Here is a 24,953-nt window from a genome sequence, read left to right on the forward strand (position 1 = left end):
GTAGGTTGGGTTTGTACCGGTATATGTGCATGGGTGGAGCCATATTTGCTCCTTACTATGCCAAATTCTGTTAAGCAGTGCTACTGCACTCCTTTTTCTCAATGTTAGCTTATTAGTCCACTCAGACTGAATAAGAAAAACACTCTCTCAAGACACCGGGGATAATTCATTTTTATCTTAGGAATTGTTGAGCATGGAGACTCAAAACTTTATAGTTTTATTAGAATATAAAAAAAGAGCAAAACACATTCATCACATTCAGAATTACTCCCATATAAACTTGACAATAATATCTTGAACTGTAAACACAATGAAAATACACTAAAGTTACCTTTTTATCGAGAAACTTTTGGCTGACCTTGCAGAAATTAGACCTGAGCATCTTCTTTAGTCCATACACTATTCAACTAGTGCGTGGACTGTATAAAAGAACAAAGGACCTCAGCTGGTGAAAGCAGAAGTAACTCATGGCAACTGCATAAGGGGCTGGTAAATAACACAAAACAGACACACATAAAAACTAGCCCGCTGTAGCTGGTGAGGACTACCATTCAGTACATTCCACACTTACCTGCCCCCAGCGAGGTATGTAGGGAGGATCATTTGGGAGTACGTCATTCATCCCTGCATTATAACAAAATAAGGAGAATCGGTGCATGCAGCCATTTTGTTGAGGCACTCCCAAGACACAAGCACTATATTATAAAGAACTCACCAACATGCCAGAGAGGAAGGATGATGGGGTTCGAAGTACACTCAGATAATAAACGTCCGATGCCTAGGGAAAAGGTAAGGGTAAAATGATGAAGAATTAAAAATACATTTACCACAACAGCCATTTACGTTACTCTTATCCATAAAGCTTACTCACCCCACTTTAGGCGCACAAAGTCTTGTGTCATATTAACTTTTCCTACAAAAAAAAAAAAAAAATTGTAACTTTTGAAAATAAAAAAGGGATATATCTACATTTGTCACTTACTGAATCTAGATATATAATTGAAGCAGCATTCCTGCCAAAAGCAGATTTCAATTATACATAAACAAGGAATCATTCAATAACAAGTCTGAATGGTTTTTTGTGAGATTACATCTCTCGGGGGCTACAGTAGTAAAATTTCCCTATTTCCCTACCACAGTTCATGTGTATATGTTCCTACCCATCCTGCAATAAGAGGGGAGTTTTCACCTTGTAGAAGCTGTTGCAGGTGTGCAAAACAAGAGAACTCAGGAGCAGTGATCTCCATACCAGTGTGCCAACCACAGAAGAAACACTGAAAGTGGTTGTAAAGGCAGAAGGTTATTTTTTATCCTAATGCATTAAGACAAAAAAAAAACAAAAAAAAAAAAAACACAGCCTTCTGTGGGCAGCAGCCCCCCCCTAATACTTACCTGAGCCCACCTAGATACAGCAATGTCTTGGCTGCCCGGGACTCCCCTCATTGGCTGAGACAGCAGCATGCTGCCATTGGCTCCCACTGCTGTCAAAGTCAGTCAACCAATTAGGAGAGAAATGGGGTGAGGCCAGGCCGTGGCTCGGTGTCTGAATGGACACAGGAAGCTGCAGCTCGGCTCAGGTGACCCCCACAGCAAGCTGCTTGCTGTGGGGGCACTCAGCAGAAGGGAGGGGCCAGGAGCACTGAAGAGGGACCCAAGAAGGGGAGGATCTGGGCTGCTCTGTGAAAAACCACTGCACAGTGCAGGTAAGTACAACATGTTGTGTTTTTTGTTTATTTTTAACAAAAAAAAAAACAAAGGACTTTAGTATCACTTTAAATACATTTAAAAAGGTCAGTCCTCACAAAAGTGATATTTTAACTACAGATGGAGCCTGGTGCTGAATCAGCCCCTGGCCCTTTATGAGTTTTACATACTCCCAACCCCGAATTCCCTGCCATTATACCAGACAGCTCCACCTTAAGAGTGGTTAATATTCCCACCTACATTTGTGTGTTCCAGCTCCTTCGGTTACATTCTCCATCTTAATATAAAAACCAAAAAAATCTAGCAGATATGGTGAGAGCCCCCAGAGAGTCCACAGCAAGTATACAGAACCAGGAAGTCAGTGCAGAGATCTCACCAGAGTCCCTGTGCAAGAGAAGAATTTGTCCAGGTGGTTTAACTCTCCAGCATTCACCAAACATTGAAAGATAACTTTTGGATGAGCTGACTCCCTAGATTAGGGTTAGGACATAACCAGGTTTTTTAAAATTTGGTCAGTGCAGTTTTAAAGATGAATTGATCATAAACTTTTAGAAGAAACATTCTTCGGTAAAACATAGGAAAGCTTGGCTTCTTAAAATCTCAAGGGGCAGAGAGATGGGATCTTTTAGTGGTCTACTAGTCTTACAGTGCGCCAACAGTTAATTACAAATCTAGAGATGGGTTCCTTTTACTGGAAGGTCATAGGTGCTCTTTTCTGGTAACCAAAAAAAAAAAATTATATAAAAAGTGGTCCTAGCCAGTTGCTCATGACGTCGCAGTTTAATTTTACTTGTTAAGAAATGCATAACCGTAATTTCATACTACCCATACAGCCGTGGCCAAAAGTTGAGACACAAATATTAAATTAATTTTCACAAAGTCTGCTGCCTCAGTTTTTATGATGGCAATTTGCATATACTCCAGAACATTATGAAGAGTGATTGGATGAATTGTAATTAATTGCAAAGTCCCTCTTTGCAATGAAAATGAACTTAAAGCGAACTTCCAGCCTGAAAAAAAAAAAAATTTAAATTTAAAATAGGAGTTGTAAAGACTCAAGGTTTTTCACCTTAAGGTATTAAGGTGAAAAACCTTCTGTGCTGCAGCAGCCCCCTCTTTTCTTACCTGAACCTGATCATTCCAGCAACGAGAACGAGCCCAGCAGCTCCAGCTGCTGTCTCGGGTCCTCATTGGACAGATTGATAGCAGCAGGCGCCATTGGCTCCCGCTGCTGTCAATCAAATCCAGTGACACGGGAGCCTGGGGGCGGGGCAGAGTCCTTCGCCCGCATGAGTGCCCCCATGGAAATCAGCTTTCTGTGGGGGCATTTGAAAAGCAGGAGAGCCGCCATGGGATCCCAGAAAAAGAAAAAAAAAAAAAAAAAAAAGTAATATATATATATATATATATATATATATATATATATATATATATATATATATATATATATATATATATATATATATATACACACACACATATACATACACACACACACATAAATATATATATATATTATATATATATATTATATATATATATATATATATATATACACACACACAATCCAAAAATGAGGGGGTGGGGTGTACTATTGTTTAAGACAGTTGTCTTTTTGCCTGGAACTCCTCTTTAATCCCCAAAAAAATCATTTCCACTGCATTTCAGCCCTGCTACAAAAGGACTGGCTGACATCATACCAGTGATTCTCATTACCACGGGTGTCAGTGTTGACGAGGACAAGACTGGAAACCACTCTGTAATGCTGACTAAGTTAGAATAACAGACTGAAAGCTTTAAAAAAGAGGGTGGTGCTTGAGATCATTGTTCTTCCTCTGTTAACCATAGTTACCTGAAAGGAAACACGTGCAGTCATCATTGCTTTGCACAAAAAAGGGATTCACAGGCAAGGATATTGCTGCTACTAAGATTGCACCTAAAGCAACCATTTATAGGGTCATCAAGAACTTCAAGGAGAGAGGTTCAATTGTTGTGAAGAAGGCTTCAGGATGCCCAAGAGAGTCCAGCAAGTGCCAGGACCGTCTCCTACAGTGTCAGCTGCGGGATTGGGGCACCACTTTTGAAGGATGGCTTGGTGTCAAGAAGGGCAGCAAGAAGCCACTTCTCTCCAGGAAAATCATCAGGGACAGACTGATATAAAAAAAAAAAAAAAGTACATAGGTACATACAGGGATTGGACTGCTGAGGACTGGGGCAAAGTCATTTTCTCTGATGAATCCCCTTCCGATTGTTTGGGGCATCAGAAAAAAACCTTGGCCAGAGAAGAAAAGGTGAACACTACCATCAGTCCTGTATCATGCCAACAGTAAAGCATCCCGAGACCATTCATGTGTGGGGTTGCTTCTTAGCCAAGGGCACACTCACAATTTTGCTTAAGAACACAGCCATGCATTAAGAATGGTCCAAAAACATCCTCTGAGAGCAACTTCTCCCAACCATCCAAGAACAGTTTGGTGACGAACAATGCTTTTTCCAGCATGATGGAGCACCTTGCCATAAGGCAAAAATGATAACAGAGTGGCTTAGGGAACAAAACAACAATATTTTGGGTCCATGGCCAGGAAACTCCCCAGATCCCATTGAAAACTTGGTCAATCCTGAAGAGACTGGTGAACAAAAGAACCCCCACAAATTCTGACAAATTCCAAGCATTGATTATGCAAATATAGGCTGCCATCGGTCAGGATGTGGCTCAGAAGTTGATTGATAGCATGCCAGGGTGAATTGCAGAGGTCTTGAAAAAGAAGGGTCAACACTGCAAATATTGACTCTGCATAAACTTAATGACATTATCAATAAAAGCCTTTGACACTCATGGAATGCTTGCAATTATACGTCAGTATACCATAGTAACATCTGACAAAAAGGATCTAAAAACACTGAAGCAACAGCCTCTGTGAAAAAATTAATATATTTGTGACATTCTCAAAACTTTTGGCCAGGGCTGTCATTTGAAGATATACTAGATTCTCAGGGGGACAAGAGGACCTTCTCACTGATATTAGCAGCCCACACATTTGCCCTTGTCTTGAGACCACATGACCTGGTTTTATAGGACTAGTTGGTACCCTGTAATAGGGCTGGGAAAAAAATCGATTTAAATCTTGAATCGAGTTGAGAGGTCAAATCGATTCAAAATTTAAGCAAATCGATTTTTTTAGATTTTTTTTTTTTTTCATCGCGCCGGTCCCGAGGCACTGCGGGCATGAGTTTTTAGGCGAGGCCGCGGCTTCGGCCTAGTCCGCGGCTACGGCCAGACGCCGGGGACTAGGCTGAAGCCTCGCCTAAAAACTCATGCCCGCAGCACCTCCGGACCGGCGCTGACACCGCGCCGGGCCTGAAGAGCTGCGGCCAAGGAGTTTTTAGGTGAGGCCGCGGCTTCGGCCTAGTCCGCGAGGCCGGACGTCGTGGACTAGGCCGAAGCCGCGGCCTCGCCTAAAAGCTCATGCCCGCAGCGCCTCAGGACCGGCGCGGTTTCCATAGAAAAAAAAAAAACTCGATTCAAATCGTGAATCGAGTTTTTTTTAAGAGAATCGAAGATTTTTTTTTTCAAGAAAATCTCCCAGCCCTACCCTGTAATAGTATTATTACCTTCAGGAAACACATGCACCCATTCACCATTGTTCAACTTTTCTATAATGAAGTCCATTCCTCGCTGATACACACCATCCCCTGCAGATGGCAAGAACAGTAAGACATGACTTAACACGATCCTAAATTTTGTAATAGGGACATTTAATTATCAACAAAACAATTGTTGCTTTAGGTTTAAAGAACTGTTTTGTGCTGAAATAATCACTGCTAGCTAGATCTATGAAAACCATGACAAAAAAAGCTTTAAAAAGTACAGTCTAAAAAAGGGAAATATTTTTTTAACCTCTAAACATTAGACACCACACTACAACTAGATTGTACAATCCACATGGTTTACCACAAACTAGCATTAGGGGTTAAAGTAAATAACCTATTCAATATAGAAGGCTCTTGAACTATAGAGTTGATAAACTTTGCTGATCTAACAAAAGGAATCTACAGCATATCGGTCGGTATTGTAGCCATTTTAAAGCAAACCTGCAATTAAAAATAAACACGTTAACATGGTTGTCTTTTTTCTGAAACTAAAGTTGTCTGGATGCCACAGTGATAATCACTACTTCTGCATCACTATCAAGTTTAGAGATAAGGAACCAGAGTTTTCCGACTTCCACCTGCTGTATGCTTGATCTACCATGTATTTCTCTGGTGAGAGATGTACTTTAAAGCTCAACTATACTCACCTCTCATCCAGCAATGTGACATCTGCAAGCTTTCTCACTAGTGCCAACATCTAAGCCCGGTCTTCTGCCGGGTTTGGGATTTTTGGTCATTTCAACTAGCTGTGCCAGGGTGACATAACTCCTACACATACGTGGGAGTTCATTCATCCCAGCTGAGCTTCACATGCCAGAAATATCAGGGTAGGGAAGGACCTTTATTTTCAGAAGATTCTTGTCTTGTTCCCAGCCCTGAGACCGGGGGCAACCGGATCCCGATCACATGATTGTGGTGATAGCCTCTGATTGGTTATCACAGTGAAAAAAAAAAAAAGAAGCTTTAATATCACTTGAATCTTCTTCCTTTTTTTTTCTTCACTGTGATAACCAAAGGAAGAAGATTCAAGTGATATTAAAGCTTCTTTGGTTATCACAGTGGAAAAAAAAAAAAAAGAAGCTTTAATATCACTTGAATCTTCTTCCTTTGGTTATCACAGTGAAAAAAAAAAAAAGGAAGAAGATTCAAGTGATATTAAAGCTTCTTTTTTTTTTAATGAAAATAAAATAATGGTTTTGCAAAGAGCAGCCCTGATCCTCTTCCGGGGTCCCCCATCGGCGCTCCTGGCTCCTTCTCTGAGTTCACCCATTGGAAGCCGCTTTCTATGGTGCCAATCATGCAGCCTTGCCCCTGAGCTGCCCTCTCTCTTCTATTGACTCACACAAGTGGCTCAGCCCCACCCCTACTCGGTCACAGGATTTGACTGACAGCAGCAGGGGCCAACTAGTCCAATGTGTTACCTTGCTTAGTGAGTGTAGGCATCAGTGTAAATGTCAGTTCATATATCAGTTAATGGAGAAAAACAAGGAGAGGGGGCGCCTCTACTGGAATTTGCTTCTAGTCTCCTTTGGTGGCAGCCCTGACAGACCCACCTAATTTTTCTTCCCCAATACCTGCCTTTTGGACTATTATGGACCTTACATGAGTAATATAGAGGTATCTGAGCATTGCACCTTTTTACTTGTTATATACATCAATTAATGGCAGTGCTAGTGTCAGTGTCTTATTTTTTTTAAAAATATGTGGTTTTATAGTTAGTGTCACTGCATTAGTAGGACAAAAAAAAAAAGAAAAAAGAAAAAAAAACACCCCACACACACTAACTATGTTTTTTTTTGGCCCTACTACATGCACAAAGAATGAATCACACATAAGTAGTATTGCTGCGATCATCAGCAGTAGGAAAATTTGTTTTGCAGGGTTTTTTGGTGGTGATACATGGTAATGGCATAAAAATATACAGCTAATTTTTTTTTTTTTTTTTGGGGCTGGTTTTCCTAAGGAAAAAAAAAAATCAGGGTGATATCCATGAATATTTCCTACCACATGAAAGCCCAATTGATCCCCAAAAACAAAAAAAAAATTAAAAAAAAAAAAAAAGGGTATAGTCCACCTGGATACACCAAGTAGTTGCCATGATATGTACAGTTATAGCAACACATGTCAAAATTAGGCTTGGGCAGGGGTTTTGACCCTGGTCAAAGGGGTTAAGATAATACTTTCTAAATTTTGTTGGGGCAATAAAAGGTCACACAGCACTGTAACTACCGCATTATACAATCCGATAACTCAGCTGGTAAAGAAATGCCCCACTTACCTCGGCATACTGGTACACACTTGCCCAGGCTGAAGAACAATGAGTGAACCTCTTTAGTAAAGCAGATATCCGCAGCTGTGGGTGTCCTGTGGCAGGGAGATATAACAAGGAAGTGATCTTACAGTAGATACGCCCATCACAAACTTTGCTTTTGAGTTAAGTTTTCATTAAAACATAAAAATATTGAAATACTGAACTCACCAACGCATCCGACTCATATTCCAAAGGTGCTTCAGCTGCAAGATTCCTGCAAAAAAGGACAAACCTTTATCAAATGGATAAAAGAATTTCATCACTAAATGTCATCACTGAGCAATGATTGCTGGCTAGGCTTTGGGATGAACCAATGTGTGGGAAGTATGAAGCACTATTATGTGATGCCAGCTTACCCCAGAGGTGCGGGTCATCCATGCAGGACTGGTGGTTGGAGATTGTGAGGAGAGGTGTATCCGATTGACGTTTTTCAATAAGGTCATATAAGACTTCTTTGTTGTGCACTTTCAGGCGATTCATGTATTCTGCAGGAATAAATATTTACTGAAATAACCAGATGACATAAAGCTTTGATTTCAACAAAAACTGACAACATTTAGGCCGACTTCACCCATGTGAAGTACCCCGCACTAAGGCATGAACATTTATGTACAGTATTCTGTGCATTAAGCCGTGTTGGGCTGAGGTAGCCCATTATCTTTGAAAGATTATAAAGTGTTACTAAACCCACAACAGTAAATTCAGTCTGTATATGCAGTAAAGCATGTTTGTTATACTCACTGTGGACCCTAATGAGTTAATCCTCTGCATTGTGTATAAAGGCTGTGTAATCCTGTCTCTTTGATCCTCCTCTTTAACTGACTCCAACCCATCTCTCAATAGAACAGAGCATTAGGAGTCAGGCTGCACATGCTCAGTTTGGTGTGGATTGCTAGAGAAAGTGTTTTTTTTTTTTTCCTTGGGAGAGCGCATGTGATCAGCACAGGGCCAATGACCACTGTCCAGACAGGATCAGGGGAGAATGAAAACTCCTCCTACAAGCTTAAGCAGAAACTGATAGAAGCCACAAGACTCGGATGAGAAAAGGTATTTACCAGTTTATATTTACTAAAATTATTGCATTTCCATGTACTATCGGAGACCAGATATAGTGAATTCAGGTTCTGGGTTTAATAACGCTTTAAAATCAGCAAATATTAGTCATGTATTTTTTAATTTTTAGGCTGCTTTCACACTGGGGCGGCGGGTCCATTAGCAGTAAAGCGTCGCTAGTTTTAGCAGCGATTTACCGCTGTTTAAGCGGCGCTTTTTGGATGCTAGCGAGGCGCTTTTAACCCCCAAGGGGTTAAAAGCACCCGTTCTGCAGCGCTTTCGAATCGCTTTTCAGGTGTTTTGGAATCGCTGTATATTCATTCCAATGGGCAGGGGCAGTGTAGGAGCACTGTATACAGCGTTCCTACACCGCCCCAAAGATGCTGCTTGCAGGACTTTTTTTCCCATCCCGCAAACAAACCACTCCAGTGTGAAAGCACTCAGGCTTTCACACTGGGGAGGCATGAGAGGTGCTTTTCAGGCACTATTTTTAGTGCTAAAACTGCCTCAGTGTGAAAGGGATCTTAAACACCTAACTTGTGCCTTGAAGTATATTTGAAAGGTGCGTTGCAGTGTAAATGAATGCCAACTGTGCGCATTCCATGCATTAAAAATACCACACAGTAAAACATATGTTTTCCACGCGTAACCATGTAGCAAAGATACAAAGCCAGCCATATAATCAACACACAAATGATTCTGCAATCAGTTGGCTACTGCTTTCTATTCCCTAAAACTAAGAATTTGTCTTCTATGCGATTATACTCAAATTCTAGTCAGATAGAAGATTTTCCATCATCCTAATCCCATTCCTATAATTGGCTTACTGGCCCATCCAGAAGTCTACAGAAGGCCCAACATCAAATAACAGGTATCTCTGGAAATTCTCTTGTATCTTGGGTAAAATACTTGCAAAATTTATTGCAAGTGTAGAAAAATGCTGGGGTGCAAGTCTCCCATCAGAAAACTAAAGCTGACCATACGATTCTAGTAAAGGCAAACACCCCCACTTAGAACTTTGAACGACTTTAGTAAAGTACATTGCAAAGGCCTAGGTTAGTCTCATCAGCAAGGATCTGTAATAGTCAGTGAGCTTAACTAAAACTGGAGAGTGGAAAAAAAACAAAAAACAAAACAAAACAAAAAAAAAACAGTACAGCTGTGCATGGTAGCCAGTTTCTAACTTCAGCTTGTTCAATTTTGACAAACAGATAACCTGGAATCCGTTTGGTTTCTGTGCAGAGCTGCACCAGATTTTGTGCTCTCAAGTTTTAGTAAATCAACCCCAGTGTGACTTGAGCAGCCATTCTAGATCAATTGCACCACAACCCTATTTCAGTTTAGCCAACAATTGAGGAAAAAATAAAATAAAAATGGGCAATGAGACTTCAGATGCTATTTCAATTAGATTCAAAAGTTTAAAAACGTTTCCTTTATTAAACATAAAAAAATAAAAAATAAAAAAAAGTCATAAAAGTGCATAGTAAAAACACTTTTATGTGCTTGTCTAATTACATTCTGAATTATTTCTTCCACATACAATGTACATTGCACTATTTTCCTCCACCAGTCAGCTACTCCCAACTTTATGCCATGAGATTACAGTTCTTTTACAATATCTGATTACTGGCTGATCTGATGGGATAAGGGACACATTTTCAGATTTCTGTGGGACGTCGGTAAAATGTTTACACAGCATACACCTCGTCCAGTCCTCTCATTGAGCCATCGGCCTACCTGTGACTGCATTTAGTCAACCTCCCCCCCAAAAGCCATTTCAATTGGAGGGGCCTGGGGTAGCAAAGTAAAATGAATATCTGTTGGTTTTGGCACCTTTCTCAGAGTTCAATTACAGATCTAGAGATACTTACTGGTCCATATCCAGCTGTAAGTGCCCACAAGTCCTGTAACAATGGTACTGGTGACATGCCTTCGTAACAATATGTGAGCAGGAAACGGCCATTTCACTACCAAAGGCATCTTTCACAGGTTAACAGCAATCTGAAGAAACAATAATAATATAAAAAACACATAAAATATTACTGATAAAGAAAACAAAAAAAAAAAGAAATCGGTACAGCAGCAAAAATGATACACTAACTTTACTGCACCAGTATTTATATTAGTAACAGAAAGATACTGGTTTGGAGACTTAAACATTGAAGAGGTACTAAAGCCCTAATACTTTCCTCCGCTTCAACCATCTGAGGTCCCTCATTGGCATCTTCTCCTTAATTTCTTTCAGCTGCTGGTCTCCAGTCATCTTGATTGGCCGGCGCAGGATGACATAATTCCTGCACATGCATAGGAGTACAGTCATTCCTGCACACAGGATCTGTGCCAGAATGTAAACTGAGCTGTGCATGCGCAGCTTAGTGTACATTCTAATGAAGACAGCAAACGTTTATTTTATTGAAGAAAAGGCAATAAAGAGCCCGCCTCCTCACAGTTTTTTTAAATAAAGATTTTAAAGAGGAGCTCCAGCCCTCCCACCAAAAATTGAAAGTCAGTAGCTACAAATACTGTAGCTGTTGACGTTTAACATTAGGACACTTACCTGTCCAGGGATCCCTCGATGTCAGCACCCCAGCCAGTTTTTCAATCAGCTTTCAGGTGTTGCCGCTGCCATTCGTTGTAAGGGAAACACGCAGTGAATCCTTGCAGCTTCACAGCCCTACTGCATATGCGCGAAGCGCGCTACACTGTGTGAATGGCCCAGCGGTGCGGGAAGGAGGGGGGCCGAACTTCTGAGGAACCTGGCCGTGGCGAGATCTCCCTGGAGTGGGGATGAGTACCTTTCAAAAACAGGTACCCGCTCCCCACCCCCCCCCCAAAAAAAAGGTGCCAAATGTGGCAGTGGAGGGGGGAGCAAACAAGCAGAGCTCCACTTCAAAGTAACACTATAAGCAAAAGTTTTTTCCTTCAGATTTAAGGGCCAGTTCACACCATATACAGTCCAGTTCATTTTTTTTCTCCTGAATCCAGAACGTATTATATAGGTTATATAGTTTTATATGGCATAGTTTGCACTAGTATGGTCAGTTCCAAAAAAAAAGTAGAACATGCTGCATCTTTTCTTCACTGAACTGTATTGGAATGCCTTAAATCGCATCAAAAACAAGTGGTTGTAAAGGCAGAAGTTTTCTTTTATCTTGCATTAAGATAAAAATGCAGCCCCCCTCATACTTACCTGAGCCCCCTCTCTATCCAGCAATGTACACGAGTGCCTCGGCCGTCCACAACTCTCCCTCTCGATTGGCTGAGACAGCAGCGGTGTCATTGGGACCCGCTGCTGTCAAAGTCAGTTAACCAATCAGGGGAGGTGGGGTGTGTCTATGACTCTTGTGCTGTGTGTAGATAAGGAAATATATTGCTGTGTTCAGGTTGTGTCATCTCACCATCACTCTACATCTATTAAAGCGGTTGTTAACCCACTGTAAGATCGGCGCTCACGTGACCGGCTGGCTCTCTCCTCTCCCTGTCCGACAGATGCAGCGGGTGGAGCTGAGATTCCCCCGCTGACGTTAGTTGGGAGGGGAGAAGAGACCCAGCCGTTCATGTGAGCGCCGATCAGCACTCTGAAATGCGGTATATACGGCTTTTTTTTTTTTATAAAACACAGACGCACCTATCATTAGGCAACAATCATTAGGATTATATTTGATATGAAATGTTATTTCAGCAGCAGGAGGGGAGGGCGCAGGCCCTGACACAGGAGCTGGCGGGAAGGAGGGGGAGGAAAGCTGCGGATGACGGAGGCACGTAAACTGACCGCGGTGTCAGGGCTTAGCAGCCATGACACACCGTGGTCAGTTTACAGGGGGTGGAGGGCATAGCCACCAGGTAGGATCAGCCAGGTATTTCAGGTGATGCAGGAGGCCAAATTACACAGCACAAGCACTCTGCTGTATAAAATGCTTTAACGGAACAGGATCCAATTTTTTTTATTTTAGGTTAACAAACACTCTAACCACAATAAGTATATATTGCAAGTGGTTTACCAGGATTATGGCTGAAGCTATCAGCCAAAACCCCAGTATTTCTTATTCAGCTGGCTTTCTCTTGATAGCGTTTCGAGTGGCTCGTGAGCCACTGAAACGCTTTCAGAAGCAGCAGGAGGGGACGCGAACCCCGCTCTCTCTCCGGATTACCCGAGAAACAATCCGACGTTGTGGCTCACTGGTCACACAGGCAATAGAAAAAAAAAAAAAAAAAAAAGGGGACTAGATCGTCTTTGTTAGCCTCTATGGCCTTGGAGGACCGGAGCGACATGACTTCTGGTCTAGGGTGGAAGTAAACATATTTTTTTCCCCTTTTCTGATCCCAGATCTCTCCATAAAGAGGAACCGTCATCCTTATTTCTATTACAAGGGGTGTTTCCGTTCCTTGTAATAAAAAAAATAAAAAATAAAAAAAAGGGGGGGGGGGGGAGGAGTTGTACAGCACCCCTATCCCTCCGTGCTCGCACACAAAAGCAAACGCATATGTAAGTAATTTTCTAGAAAAATAATAGATTTAAACCTGTAAACAAAAAGTGCCCGAAAAGGCCAGGTCTTCAAATGGTTAATAATAAAACCTTATTACCAAAACATCCCTGATTTGTGATTTATACACAGTGATTAGTGCAGTCCATGGTGATAGATCGATGATAATATGAATAGACTGTACAGAGCTGGTTGGGGGCTTCTTGCCATCTCATTGATACACACATTGCTGACCAATGATCAGAGCTGACCTAGTTGATGAAGAACATTAATATGCAAAAAATAAGTGTAAAATTAAATAGATGGCCATCAGGGAAATCTATGTATAGATTGTATTCCGCCGTGAAAACCATCCCTCCCTCCGCGGCCTCCTACCCGGGCAGCATTCTAGGAAAGCTCGGGGCTTCGGCCTGTACAGAGGAAGCCGCATATCTGCTCTGCTCCTCCCAGGAAGTGAATAGCCGGCTTCTCTCCTGAACCTGCTGCCCGCTACTGAGAGCTGTACAGCCGGCCGGGTCACCACTGACACCAGTAAGACTGACAGGGGCAGAGGGGGTAAAGCCCTGCCATCTTGTCGGTCTGCCCACTCACCTTCTGTAGAGAAAGAGAGCGCCCTGTGAGGGGAGGAGACTTCATTCACCCCGGGCGTCCCTACTGACCGTCCTCTACCGCTGTCACCATGAGCCTGCACTCTTATCTCTGCCCGCTAGATGGCGCTCGCACACAATGTCTGCCTCCAGCTTCCTCATCCCTCACAGAGGGATAGGGATGGCACCTGTCTGGTTTTGACACATGTGGCCGGGTTTCAACCCGCCCGAAACCCGGACACATATAGCAACTGTTCAACCACCCTCTGGCCTTGGCCGCAACATCTAGAGCGGTGCATCCCGATTCCCGTGCCCGCCGCCATCAATGTGTACACTATGCGAGAGCTGGGCAGCGGGAGCGGGCACCCTGTGATTGTCTGAATTAGTCATGTGCGTTCATAAGGGTTTGTGATTGGCCTGGTGGAGCTGGTGACTGGTCAAATGTGGAGGCGGGGCTGGACTGTGGGTGATCGCGGCCGCCCGGATTCCCGCCTCCCTGCCTGGCGCGCGCTGTCTGTGTCGCCTGACTGAGGTGACGTCTGTCTGTCATCTGCTCTACTACCCGCCTGTCTGTCAGATACCCCCTCCCTTCTGTCAGATACCCCCTCCCCTCTGTCAGATACCCCCCTCCCCTCTGTCAGATACCTCTGTCAGATACCCCCCTCCCCTCTGTCAGATACCCCTCCCCTCTGTCAGATACCCCTCCCCTCTGTCAGATACCCCCCTCCCCTCTGTCAGATACCCCTCCCCTCTGTCAGATACCCCTCCCCTCTGTCAGATACCCCCCTCCCCTCTGTCAGATACCCCTCCCCTCTGTCAGATACCCCCCCTCCCCTCTGTCAGATACCTCTGTCAGATACCCCCCTCCCCTCTGTCAGATACCCCTCCCCTCTGTCAGATACCCCCCTCCCCTCTGTCAGATACCCCTCCCCTCTGTCAGATACCCCTCCCCTCTGTCAGATACCCCTCCCCTCTGTCAGATACCCCCCTCCCCTCTGTCAGATACCCCTCCCCTCTGTCAGATACCCCCTCCCCTCTGTCAAATACCCCTCCCCTCTGTCAGATACCCCCCTCCCCTCTGTCAGATACCCCTCCCCTCTGTCAGATACCCCCCTCCCCTCTGTCAGATACCCCCCTCCCCTCTGTCAGATACCCCCCTCCCCTCTGTCAGATACCCCTCCCCTCTGTCAGATACCCCCCTCCCCTCTGTCAGATCCCCCTCCCCTCTGTCAGATACCCCTCCCCTCTGTCAGATACCCCTCCCTTCTGTCAGATACCCCCCCTCCCCTCTGTCAGATACCCCTCCCCTCTGTCAGATACCCCCCTCCCCTCTGTCAGATACCCCTTCCCTCTGTCAGATACCCCCCTCCCCTCTGTCAGATACCCCCTCCCCTCTGTCAGATACCCCCTCCCCTCTGTCAGATACCCCCCTCCCCTCTGTCAGATACCCCTCCCCTCTGTCAGATACACCCCTCCCCTCTGTCAGATACCCCTCCCCTCTGTCAGATACCCCCCTCCCCTCTGTCAGATACCCCTCCCCTCTGTCAGATACCCCTCCCCTCTGTCAGATACCCCTCCCTTCTGTCAGATACCCCCCCTCCCCTCTGTCAGATACCCCCTCCCCTCTGTCAGATACCCCTCCCTCCCCTCTGTCAGATACCCCTCCCTCCCCTCTGTCAGATACCCCTCCCTCCCCTCTGTCAGATACCCCTCCCCTCTGTCAGATACCCCCCTCCCCTCTGTCAGATACCCCCCCTCCCCTCTGTCAGATACCCCCCCTCCCCTCTGTCAGATACCTCCCTCCCCTCTGTCAGATACCCCTCCCCTCTGTCAGATACCCCTCCCCTCTGTCAGATACCCCTCCCCTCTGTCAGATACCCCTCCCCTCTGTCAGACACCCCCCTCCCCCTGTCAGATACCCCTCCCTCCCCTCTGTCAGATACCCCCCTCCCCTCTGTCAGATACCCCCCTCCCCTCTGTCAGATACCCCTCCCCTCTGTCAGATACCCCCCTCCCCTCTGTCAGATACCCCTCCCCTCTGTCAGATACCCCCCTCCCCTCTGTCAGATACCCCCCTCCCCTCTGTCAGATACCCCCCTCCCCTCTGTCAGATACCCCCCTCCCCTCTGTCAGATACCCCCCTCCCCTCTGTCAGATACCCCTCCCCTCTGTCAGATACCCCCCTCCCCTCTGTCAGATACCCCCCTCCCCTCTGTCAGATACCCCCCTCCCCTCTGTCAGATACCCCCCTCCCCTCTGTCAGATACCCCCCTCCCCTCTGTCAGATACCCCCCTCCCCTCTGTCAGATACCCCTCCCCTCTGTCAGATACCCCCCTCCCCTCTGTCAGATCCCCCTCCCCTCTGTCAGATACCCCCCTCCCCTCTGTCAGATACCCCCCTCCCCTCTGTCAGATACCCCTCCCCTCTGTCAGATACCCCTCCCCTCTGTCAGATACCCCCCTCCCCTCTGTCAGATACCCCTCCCCTCTGTCAGATACCCCCCTCCCCTCTGTCAGATACCCCTCCCCTCTGTCAGATACCCCCCCTCCCCTCTGTCAGATACCCCCCCTCCCCTCTGTCAGATACCCCTCCCCTCTGTCAGATACCCCTCCCCTCTGTCAGACACCCCCCTCCCCCTGTCAGATACCCCTCCCTCCCCTCTGTCAGATACCCCCCTCCCCTCTGTCAGATACCCCTCCCTCCCCTCTGTCAGATACCCCTCCCTCCCCTCTGTCAGATACCCCTCCCCTCTGTCAGATACCCCCCTCCCCTCTGTCAGATACCCCCCCTCCCCTCTGTCAGATACCCCCCCTCCCCTCTGTCAGATACCTCCCTCCCCTCTGTCAGATACCTCTCCCCTCTGTCAGATACCCCTCCCCTCTGTCAGACACCCCCCTCCCCCTGTCAGATACCCCTCCCTCCCCTCTGTCAGATACCCCCCTCCCCTCTGTCAGATACCCCTTCCTCCCCTCTGTCAGATACCCCTCCCCTCTGTCAGATACCCCCCTCCCCTCTGTCAGATACCCCTCCCCTCTGTCAGATACCCCCCTCCCCTCTGTCAGATACCCCCCCTCCCCTCTGTCAGATACCCCCCTCCCCTCTGTCAGATACCCCCCCTCCCCTCTGTCAGATACCCCCCCTCCCCTCTGTCAGCTACCCCCTCCCCTCTGTCAGATGCCCCCCTCTGTCAGATGCCCCCCTCCCCTCTGTCAGATGCCCCCCTCCTTTCTGTCAGCTCCCCCCTCCTTTCTGTCAGCTCCCCCCCCCTGTCAGCTACCCCCAAACAGCATGCATTCCCCCCCTTCTTCCCCTGCTCCAGCGGGGCTAATGTCCTGCAGCCAGGTCACACTGCACTGTCTGTCTATGTGCTCTCTCTCTCCCCCACCCAGCCGCCGATGCCACCAGAGACAGTGAATTGAGGGCCTCTGGACTGGTGTCCTACCAACCAGGGACGCGTTTGCAGGAGAAAGCATGGTATTACAGACTCCGCTCTATTGAGGCCGTCCACTGATCTATTGAGGCCGTCCACTGCTCTACTGGCTGACAGTGTCCACTTTTAACCACTTAAGGACTGTACGTCGGCAGAATGGCACGGGCAGGCAGAATCACGTACATATACGCGATCTGCCTCCCGCGGGCGGGGGGTTCGATCGGACACCCCCCCCCCGGTGCCCGAGGCGGTCCGCTTCTGACCAGCGGCGATCAGAGATGAGGGGGAGACCATCCGTTTGTGGCCCCCCCTCGCGATTGCCGCTGGCCAATCAAATCATTCCTTTGCTGCTGTATGCTAAACAGCAGCAAAGGAAATGATTTAATCTCTCCTCAGCTCGGTATTTTCCGTTCCGGCGCCGAGGAGAGAAGACTTCAATGTGAGTGCACAACACACACACATACAGTAGAACATGCCAGGCACACAAAACACCCCCCGATCACCCCCTAATCCCCCCTCCACCCCCCTGTCACACTGACACCAAGCAGTTTTTTTATTTTTTTATTTTTTTTTCTGATTACTGCATGGTGTCAGTTTGTGACAGTTACTATGTTAGGGCAGTTACTGTTAGCCCCCTTTAGGTCTAGGATACCCCCCTAACCCCCCTTGATCACCCCCTGTCGCCAGTGTCACTAAGCGATCATTTTTCTGATCGCTGTATTAGTGTCACTGGTGACGCTAGTTAGGGAGGTAAATATTTAGGTTCGCCGTCAGCGTTTTATAGCGACAGGGACCCCCATATACTACCTAATAAATGTTTTAACCCCTTGATTGCCCCCTAGTTAACCCTTTCACCACTGATCACCGTATAACTGTTACGGGTGACGCTGGTTAGTTTGTTTATTTTTTATAGTGTCAAGGCACCCGCCGTTTATTACCTAATAAAGGTTTAGCCCCCTGATCGCCCGGCGGTGATATGCGTTACCCCAGGCAGCGTCAGATTAGCGCCAGTACCGCTAACACCCACGCACGCAGCATACGCCTCCCTTAGTGGTATAGTATCTGAACGGATCAATATCTGATCTGATCAGATCTATACTAGCGTCCCCAGCAGTTTAGGGTTCCCAAAAACGCAGTGTTAGCAGGATCAGCCCAGATACCTGCTAGCACCTGCGTTTTGCCCCTCCGCCCAGCCCACCCAAGTGCAGTATCGATCGATCACTGTCACTTACAAAACACTAAACGCATAACTGCAGCGTTCGCAGAGTCAGGCCTGATCCCTGCGATTGCTAACAGTTTTTTTGGTAGCGTTTTGGTGAACTGGCAAGCACCAGTGGCCTAGTACACCCCGGTCGTAGTCAAACCAGCACTGCAGTAACACTTGGTGACGTGGCGAGTCCCATAAGTGCAGTTCAAGCTGGTGAGGTGGCAAGCAAAAGTAGTGTCCCGCTGCCACCAAAAAGAAGACAAACACAGGCCGTCGTGCCCATAATGCCCTTCCTGCTGCATTCGCCAATCCTAATTGGGAACCCACCACTTCTGCAGCGCCAATACTTCCCCCATTCACATCCCCAACCAAATGCAGTCGGCTGCATGAGAGGCATTTTTATGTCCTCCCGAGTACCCCTACCCAACAAACCCCCCCAAAAAAGATGTCGTGTCTGCAGCAAGCGCGGATATAGGCGTGACACCCGCTATTATTGTCTCTTCTGTCCTGACAATCCTGGTCTTTGCATTGGTGAATGTTTTGAACGCTACCATACACTAGTTGAGTATTAGCGTAGGGTACAGCATTGCACAGACTAGGCACACTTTCACAGGGTCTCCCAAGATGCCATCGCATTTTGAGAGACCCGAACCTGGAACTGGTTACAGTTATAAAAGTTAGTTACAAAAAAAAGTGTAAAAAAAAAAAATATATATCTATAAAATAAAAAAAAAATAGTTGTCGTTTTATTGTTCTCTCTCTCTTTATTCTCTCTCTATTGTTCTGCTCTTTTTTACTGTATTCTATTCTGCAATGTTTTATTGTTATTATGTTTTATCATGTTTGCTTTTCAGGTATGCAATTTTTTATACTTTACCGTTTACTGTGTTTTATTGTTAACCATATTTTTGTCTTCAGGTACGCCATTCACGACTTTGAGTGGTTATACCAGAATGATGCCTGCAGGTTTAGGTATCATCTTGGTATCATTCTTTTCAGCCAGCGGTCGGCTTTCATGTAAAAGCAATCCTAGCGGCTAATTAGCCTCTAGACTGCTTTTTTCAAGCAGTGGGAGGGAATGCCGCCCCCCCCCACAGTCTTCCGTGTTTTTCTCTAGCTCTCCTGTCTCAACAGGGAACCTGAGAATGCAGCCGGTGATTCAGCCAGCTGACCATAGAGCTGATCAGAGACCAGAGTGGCTCCAAATATCTCTATGGCCTAAGAAACCGGAAGCTACGAGCATTTCATGACTTAGATTTTGCCGGATGTAAACAGCGCCATTGGGAAATTGGGAAAGCATTTTATCACACCGATCTTGGTGTGGTCAGATGCTTTGAGGGCAGAGGAGAGATCTAGGGTCTAATAGACCCCAATTTTTTCAAAAAAGAGTACCTGTCACTACCTATTGCTATCATAGGGGATATTTACATTCCCTGAGATAACAATAAAAATGACTAAAAAAAAAAAAATGAAAGGAACAGTTTAAAAATAAGATAAAAAAGCAAAAAAATAATAGAGAAAAAAAAGCACCCCTGTCCCCCCCTGCTCTCGCGCAAAGGCGAACGCAAGCGTCGGTCTGGCGTCAAATGTAAAAAGCAATTGCACCATGCATGTGAGGTATCACCGCGAACGTCAGATCGAGGGCAGTAATTTTAGCAGTAGACCTCCTCTGTAAATCTAAAGTGGTAACCTGTAAAGGCTTTTAAAGGCTTTTAAAAATGTATTTAGTTTGTCGCCACTGCACGTTTGTGCGCAATTTTAAAGCATGTCATGTTTGGTATCCATGTACTCGGCCTAAGATCATCTTTTTTATTTCATCAAACATTTGGGCAATATAGTGTGTTTTAGTGCATTAAAATTTTAAAAAAGTGTGTTTTTTCCCCAAAAAATGCATTTGAAAAATCGCTGCGCAAATACTGTGTGAAAAAAAAAATGAAACACCCACCATTTTAATCTGTAGGGCATTCGCTTTAAAAAAATATATAATGTTTGGGGGTTCAAAGTAATTTTCTTGCAAAAAAAAAAAAAATGTTTTCATGTAAACAAAAAGTGTCAGAAAGGGCTTTGTCTTCAAGTGGTTAGAAGAGTTGGTGATGTGTGACATAAGCTTCTAAATGTTGTGCATAAAATGCCAGGACAGTTCAAACCCCCCCCCCCCCCAAATGACCCCATTTTGGAAAGTAGACACCCCAAGCTATTGCTGAGAGTCATGTTGAGTCCATGGAATATTTTATATTGTGACACAAGTTGCCGGAAAGAGACAAATTTTTTTTTTTTGCACAAAGTTGTCACTAAATGATATATTGCTCAAACATGCCATGGGAATATGTGAAATTACACCCCAAAATACATTCTGTTGCTTCTCCTAAGTATGGGGATACCACATGTGTGAGACTTTTTGGGAGCCTAGCCGCGTACGGGACCCGGAAAACCAAGCACTGCCTTCAGGCTTTCTAAGGGCGTACATTTTTGATTTCACTCTTCACTGCCTGACACAGTTTCGGAGGCCATGGAATGCCCAGGTGGCACAAACCCCCCCCCAAATGACCCCATTTTGGAAAGTAGACACCCCAAGCTATTTGCTGAGAGGTATAGTGAGTATTTTGCAGACCTCACTTTTTGTCACAAAGTTTTGAAAATTTAAAAAAGAAAAAAAAATGTTTTTTCTTGTCTTTCTTCATTTTCAAAAACAAATGAGAGCTGCAAAATACTCACCATGCCTCTCAGCAAATAGCTTGGGGTGTCTACTTTCCAAAATGGGGTCATTTGGTGGGGTTTTGTACTGCCCTGCCATTTTAGCGCCTCAAGAAATGACATAGGCAGTCATAAACTAAAAGCTGTGTAAATTCCAGAAAATGTACCCTAGTATGTAGACGCTATGACTTTTGCGCAAACCAATAAATATACGCTTATTGACATTTTTTTTAACCAAAGACATGTGGCCGAATACATTTTGGCTTAAATGTATGACTAAAATTGAGTTTATTGGATTTTTTTTATAACAAAAAGTAGAAAATATCATTTTTTTTCAAAACTTTCGGTCTTTTTCCATTTATAGCGCAAAAAATAAAAACGGCAGAGGTGATCAAAATACCATCAAAAGAAAGCTCTATTTGTTTGAAGAAAAGGACGCAAATTTCGTTTGGGTACAGCATTGCATGACCGCGCAATTAGCAGTTAAAGCGACGCAGTGCCAAATTGGAAAAAGTCCTCTGGTCCTTATGCAGCATAATGGTCCGGGGCTAAAGTGGTTAAGGTAGGCTAGTTCCTGACGCTCTAAAAAGAAATAGAGATCTGCCAAACCACATGTTCTTTAGGTTCCTTCAGCTGCGTCATGCTTTTCGCTCTCAGTTCTCTGGTCCGCTGGTTCTGGAAATGTCCTCTGTGGAGAGTGCGCTTAGATCACCTGACGGTGGGAGAACATTATCTACAGTGTATAATATATTGATATCTGGCGATACATCTAAAGTCTCCCTGCTGTATGAGCTCTGGAAGGGGGACATTCTGGAATTAGCGGCTGATGATTGGGAGGAAGGCATACAGCAATATTTACCCCTGGTGATTTCAGCGAGAGATAGATTCATGCAGTTGAAGTTTATTCACCGCGCATACTACTCCCCACTACGCTTAGCGAAAATATACCCTGACAGAACAGCAAACTGCCATAGAAGTACCTTGAGTGGAGCTGATTTCTTTCATGTTGTCTGGACCTGTCCTCGTGTGGTGGAGTTCTGGAAAAGTATTCTAACCGAGATTAACTCAGTGGGGAATCTGATGATCCCTTACAGTCCAATCCCTCTTCTCTTGGGTATTTGCGAATCTCCTAGAAGTCTCCTGGGGGAAAAAATTGTTTATCTTTTACACTACATTGTATGCGAGAAAGGCAATACTAATGCAATGGAATCAGCCCCAACCGCCCACTAAACAACTCTGGCAATCATTAGTAAATGCAGCATTATCATTATATAAGTTAACATACTTGGGAAGAAATTGTCCCAAGAAATTTGATAAGATTTGGGCCGCATGGGTGAAGGCGAAATATCTAACGATTGAGTAAGATCTGTGGACCACTACCCACTTTACCTATCTTGAGTTCTTCCCACCGCTTATTCCATGACCGTACTTTCTTGGTAATGAGATGGTTAGGGTTCTAAGGAGGGTACTCAACGAGACCCCCCCCCCCCAAGGGTAATATTTTAGAACTATGTTTGTAGTCTTTTTTTTTTTTTTTTCTTTTTAATTTTAAGTTATCTGATGCAAGGAACCTGTTAACTGATGGATACTTGTGCTGCTACGGTTTTATTTGTTCTGCTATGTAAGAAAAAATGTGATTACTGTCTGTAAGCTTTTGTAACTCAACATAAATGTTTGTTTTGTGAAAATTTAAATAAACTATATGTTTAAAGAAAAAAAGTTAGGCTAGTTCCTAATTTTAACTGACATTTCTTTTATTAATTAAATCATATTTTATGGGTACACAAATGCTTTTGTTTTATTTAATCATGCCTCTTTAAGTCCCCCTACTGTTAATGCAATTTGGCCACAGCCACTGTTCACTGTAGCACACCTCATTACTACTCTCTTTGGGTAACCCAAAAGGTGTCCCAGGTATTTTACAATCCTATATCGTGTACTACAAAAAAAATTGCTGTGCGCCGCAAAAGTGTTCGGATTTGGCTTGAAGAAAAGGTGGCAACCCTACAGAGGCAGCTTGCATACATGGCTAGAATTACAGTTGCGGTTTCATGTTACAGTGCATTCCATTGGTCTGCTCTATGGTGACAACGCTACTTTTTCCATTGATATAGTGCAGTGGGTGGAGGTTGTCACCCTAGGATGAGGGATCACCAGGTGAAAAAGGCAAAAGTTAATGCAGCCATCTCATCCAAGGATTGTTTTTGGTTTCTCTCACATATGCGGTGAATTACGTTTTTTCCGCACTTGATGAAGGCCAGTTACAGCACGGGCACATAGAAAACTACATGTTTGCACTAGGGTGACCACGCGTCCCGCATTGCATGGGAAAGTCCCGCATCTTGGAAGTCTGTCCCGGGTCCCAGGCACCTTCATTCCGGGACATGATTCTGTGGCCATGTCTGTCTCCTCTTTCTGGCTCTCCCGCCCCACCAACGATTTCATCATAGGTGTGCCCACGGGGTGTGCCGGGTGCCCAGGCACACCCTAATTATCCAGCCCTGTCTGTGTTTCACAAGTTATGTTAGTGCTAAATGCCTGCAACATCTGTCCCTGTGTAACTCAGTCACCACCACTGGGGCAGGTAAAAACAGCTGTGCTGTGAGTGGGAGGTGTTTCAGCAGGGAACTAGGAGAACTAGGACCTCAGCCGTGGTGTAAGCCAGCCGCATTTGCCGATGCAGCTTCTATAGTTCCGGCAGCAGGTCCCCACAGGCGCCAGCGGAGTGATCTACATCTGCACTCCGCCCCCCCCCCAGCATCTCTCGCCCTTGGAATGAAAACAGCGGACTAGCGGAGCCTGGAGAGCGGTAGATGAGTGGCTGCAGCCTGCTGCTAGATCGAGGTAGTGTATGCTTTTAGAAGCTTCCACCAGTTTTTCTATCTCCCCCCAAGTCTCATGTATGTTCGATCTGTGCCCTCATTCACTTAGATCCTCCCCCCTATCTCCAGTGCCGTCTGCCCAGAGAACCTGGAGGCAGGGCACTGCTACTGCCAGGTGCTGCTGACACTGTGCAGGGAAGGGGGTGAGCCAGCTGATGTTCTAAGAAAAGTCAATTTGGAGAAGTAAGCTGGCAGTTTCACATCAGAACTATTCAGGAGGATTTGTTTGCAGTTTGATGAGAATGATTAAGCTAATACAAAGGATGGAAGAGCAGAGTCTTCAGCCTTGCTCACAGCTAACAGATATCTTGGAAGCTTGCACATATCACTATATAAACAACCCCCACACTCTGTGTATGTCCAGATAATCTGAAGAAAATTTATAACCATTCAATTTAACCCTGTATTCTCCAGACAATTTAGCTTTGGTTGAGGGAGGAGCCTGGTAATGGCTCTGTGCACGGCGGCGTGAGGATCCTGAGAACCCTCTCCCTGCAGCTGAGAGGAATGATCGGCCTGATGAGAAGGTGTAGGTAGCTTCCCTCCCCGCCCCCCCTGCTCATCACTCTTATCACTCTCTGAGCTGTCTTGCTGTGTAAGCCAGAGGAAGTTTGTACCTGCGTCTGCCTGCATCCCCCCCCCCACCCCTCCGTAGTCGGACGGGCTAGAAGGCTCATCGAGGACGGGGGGTTAGGAGAACTGGAAAACCGCGGAGATCGGAGCGCTTCGGAAGCGACGGCAGCAGGGAAAACGGTGCGCTGCTGGGGGCTGTTTCAAGTCCCCAGCGGTGTTGCCGGCCGCGGAGAGCGGAGGAACCAGCTGAAGTGCACCGGGGAATTTCGGAGGAGAGAGCCAGGAAGGTGGGTGAGCAGAGCAAGGAGCAGCGGCAGCGGACACTGAAGAGCTGAGAGCGGAGAACAGCTGCGACTTCAGCGGGTCAGACAGACCT

At 45.6% G+C, this 24,953-nt stretch overlaps 1 protein-coding gene across 4 annotated transcripts in view; it reads right to left on the reverse strand.

Annotated features, from left to right (window-relative positions):
* The window catches only part of TAFAZZIN (tafazzin, phospholipid-lysophospholipid transacylase), a 28,835-nt gene extending 14,657 nt beyond the window's left edge, over positions 1-14,178 (reverse strand). Inside the window, exons 1-9 of one of the 4 annotated variants that reach the window (XM_073599806.1) lie at positions 13,795-14,176; positions 10,591-10,720; positions 8,023-8,151; positions 7,835-7,880; positions 7,634-7,719; positions 5,317-5,397; positions 872-913; positions 716-778; positions 572-624 (exon numbers count right to left, since the gene is read on the reverse strand). In XM_073599806.1, coding sequence (XP_073455907.1) covers positions 572-624; positions 716-778; positions 872-913; positions 5,317-5,397; positions 7,634-7,719; positions 7,835-7,880; positions 8,023-8,151; positions 10,591-10,699 — 609 coding nt within the window. In that variant the 5' untranslated portion in view covers positions 10,700-10,720; positions 13,795-14,176. The other 3 variants (XM_073599807.1, XM_073599809.1, XM_073599808.1) reach the window with 3 other exon arrangements.
* Positions 14,179-24,953: the final 10,775 nt, after the last annotated feature.

Source organism: Aquarana catesbeiana, linkage group LG09 (genome assembly GCF_042186555.1).
Source record: "Aquarana catesbeiana isolate 2022-GZ linkage group LG09, ASM4218655v1, whole genome shotgun sequence".
Classification (NCBI taxonomy): domain Eukaryota; kingdom Metazoa; phylum Chordata; class Amphibia; order Anura; family Ranidae; genus Aquarana; species Aquarana catesbeiana.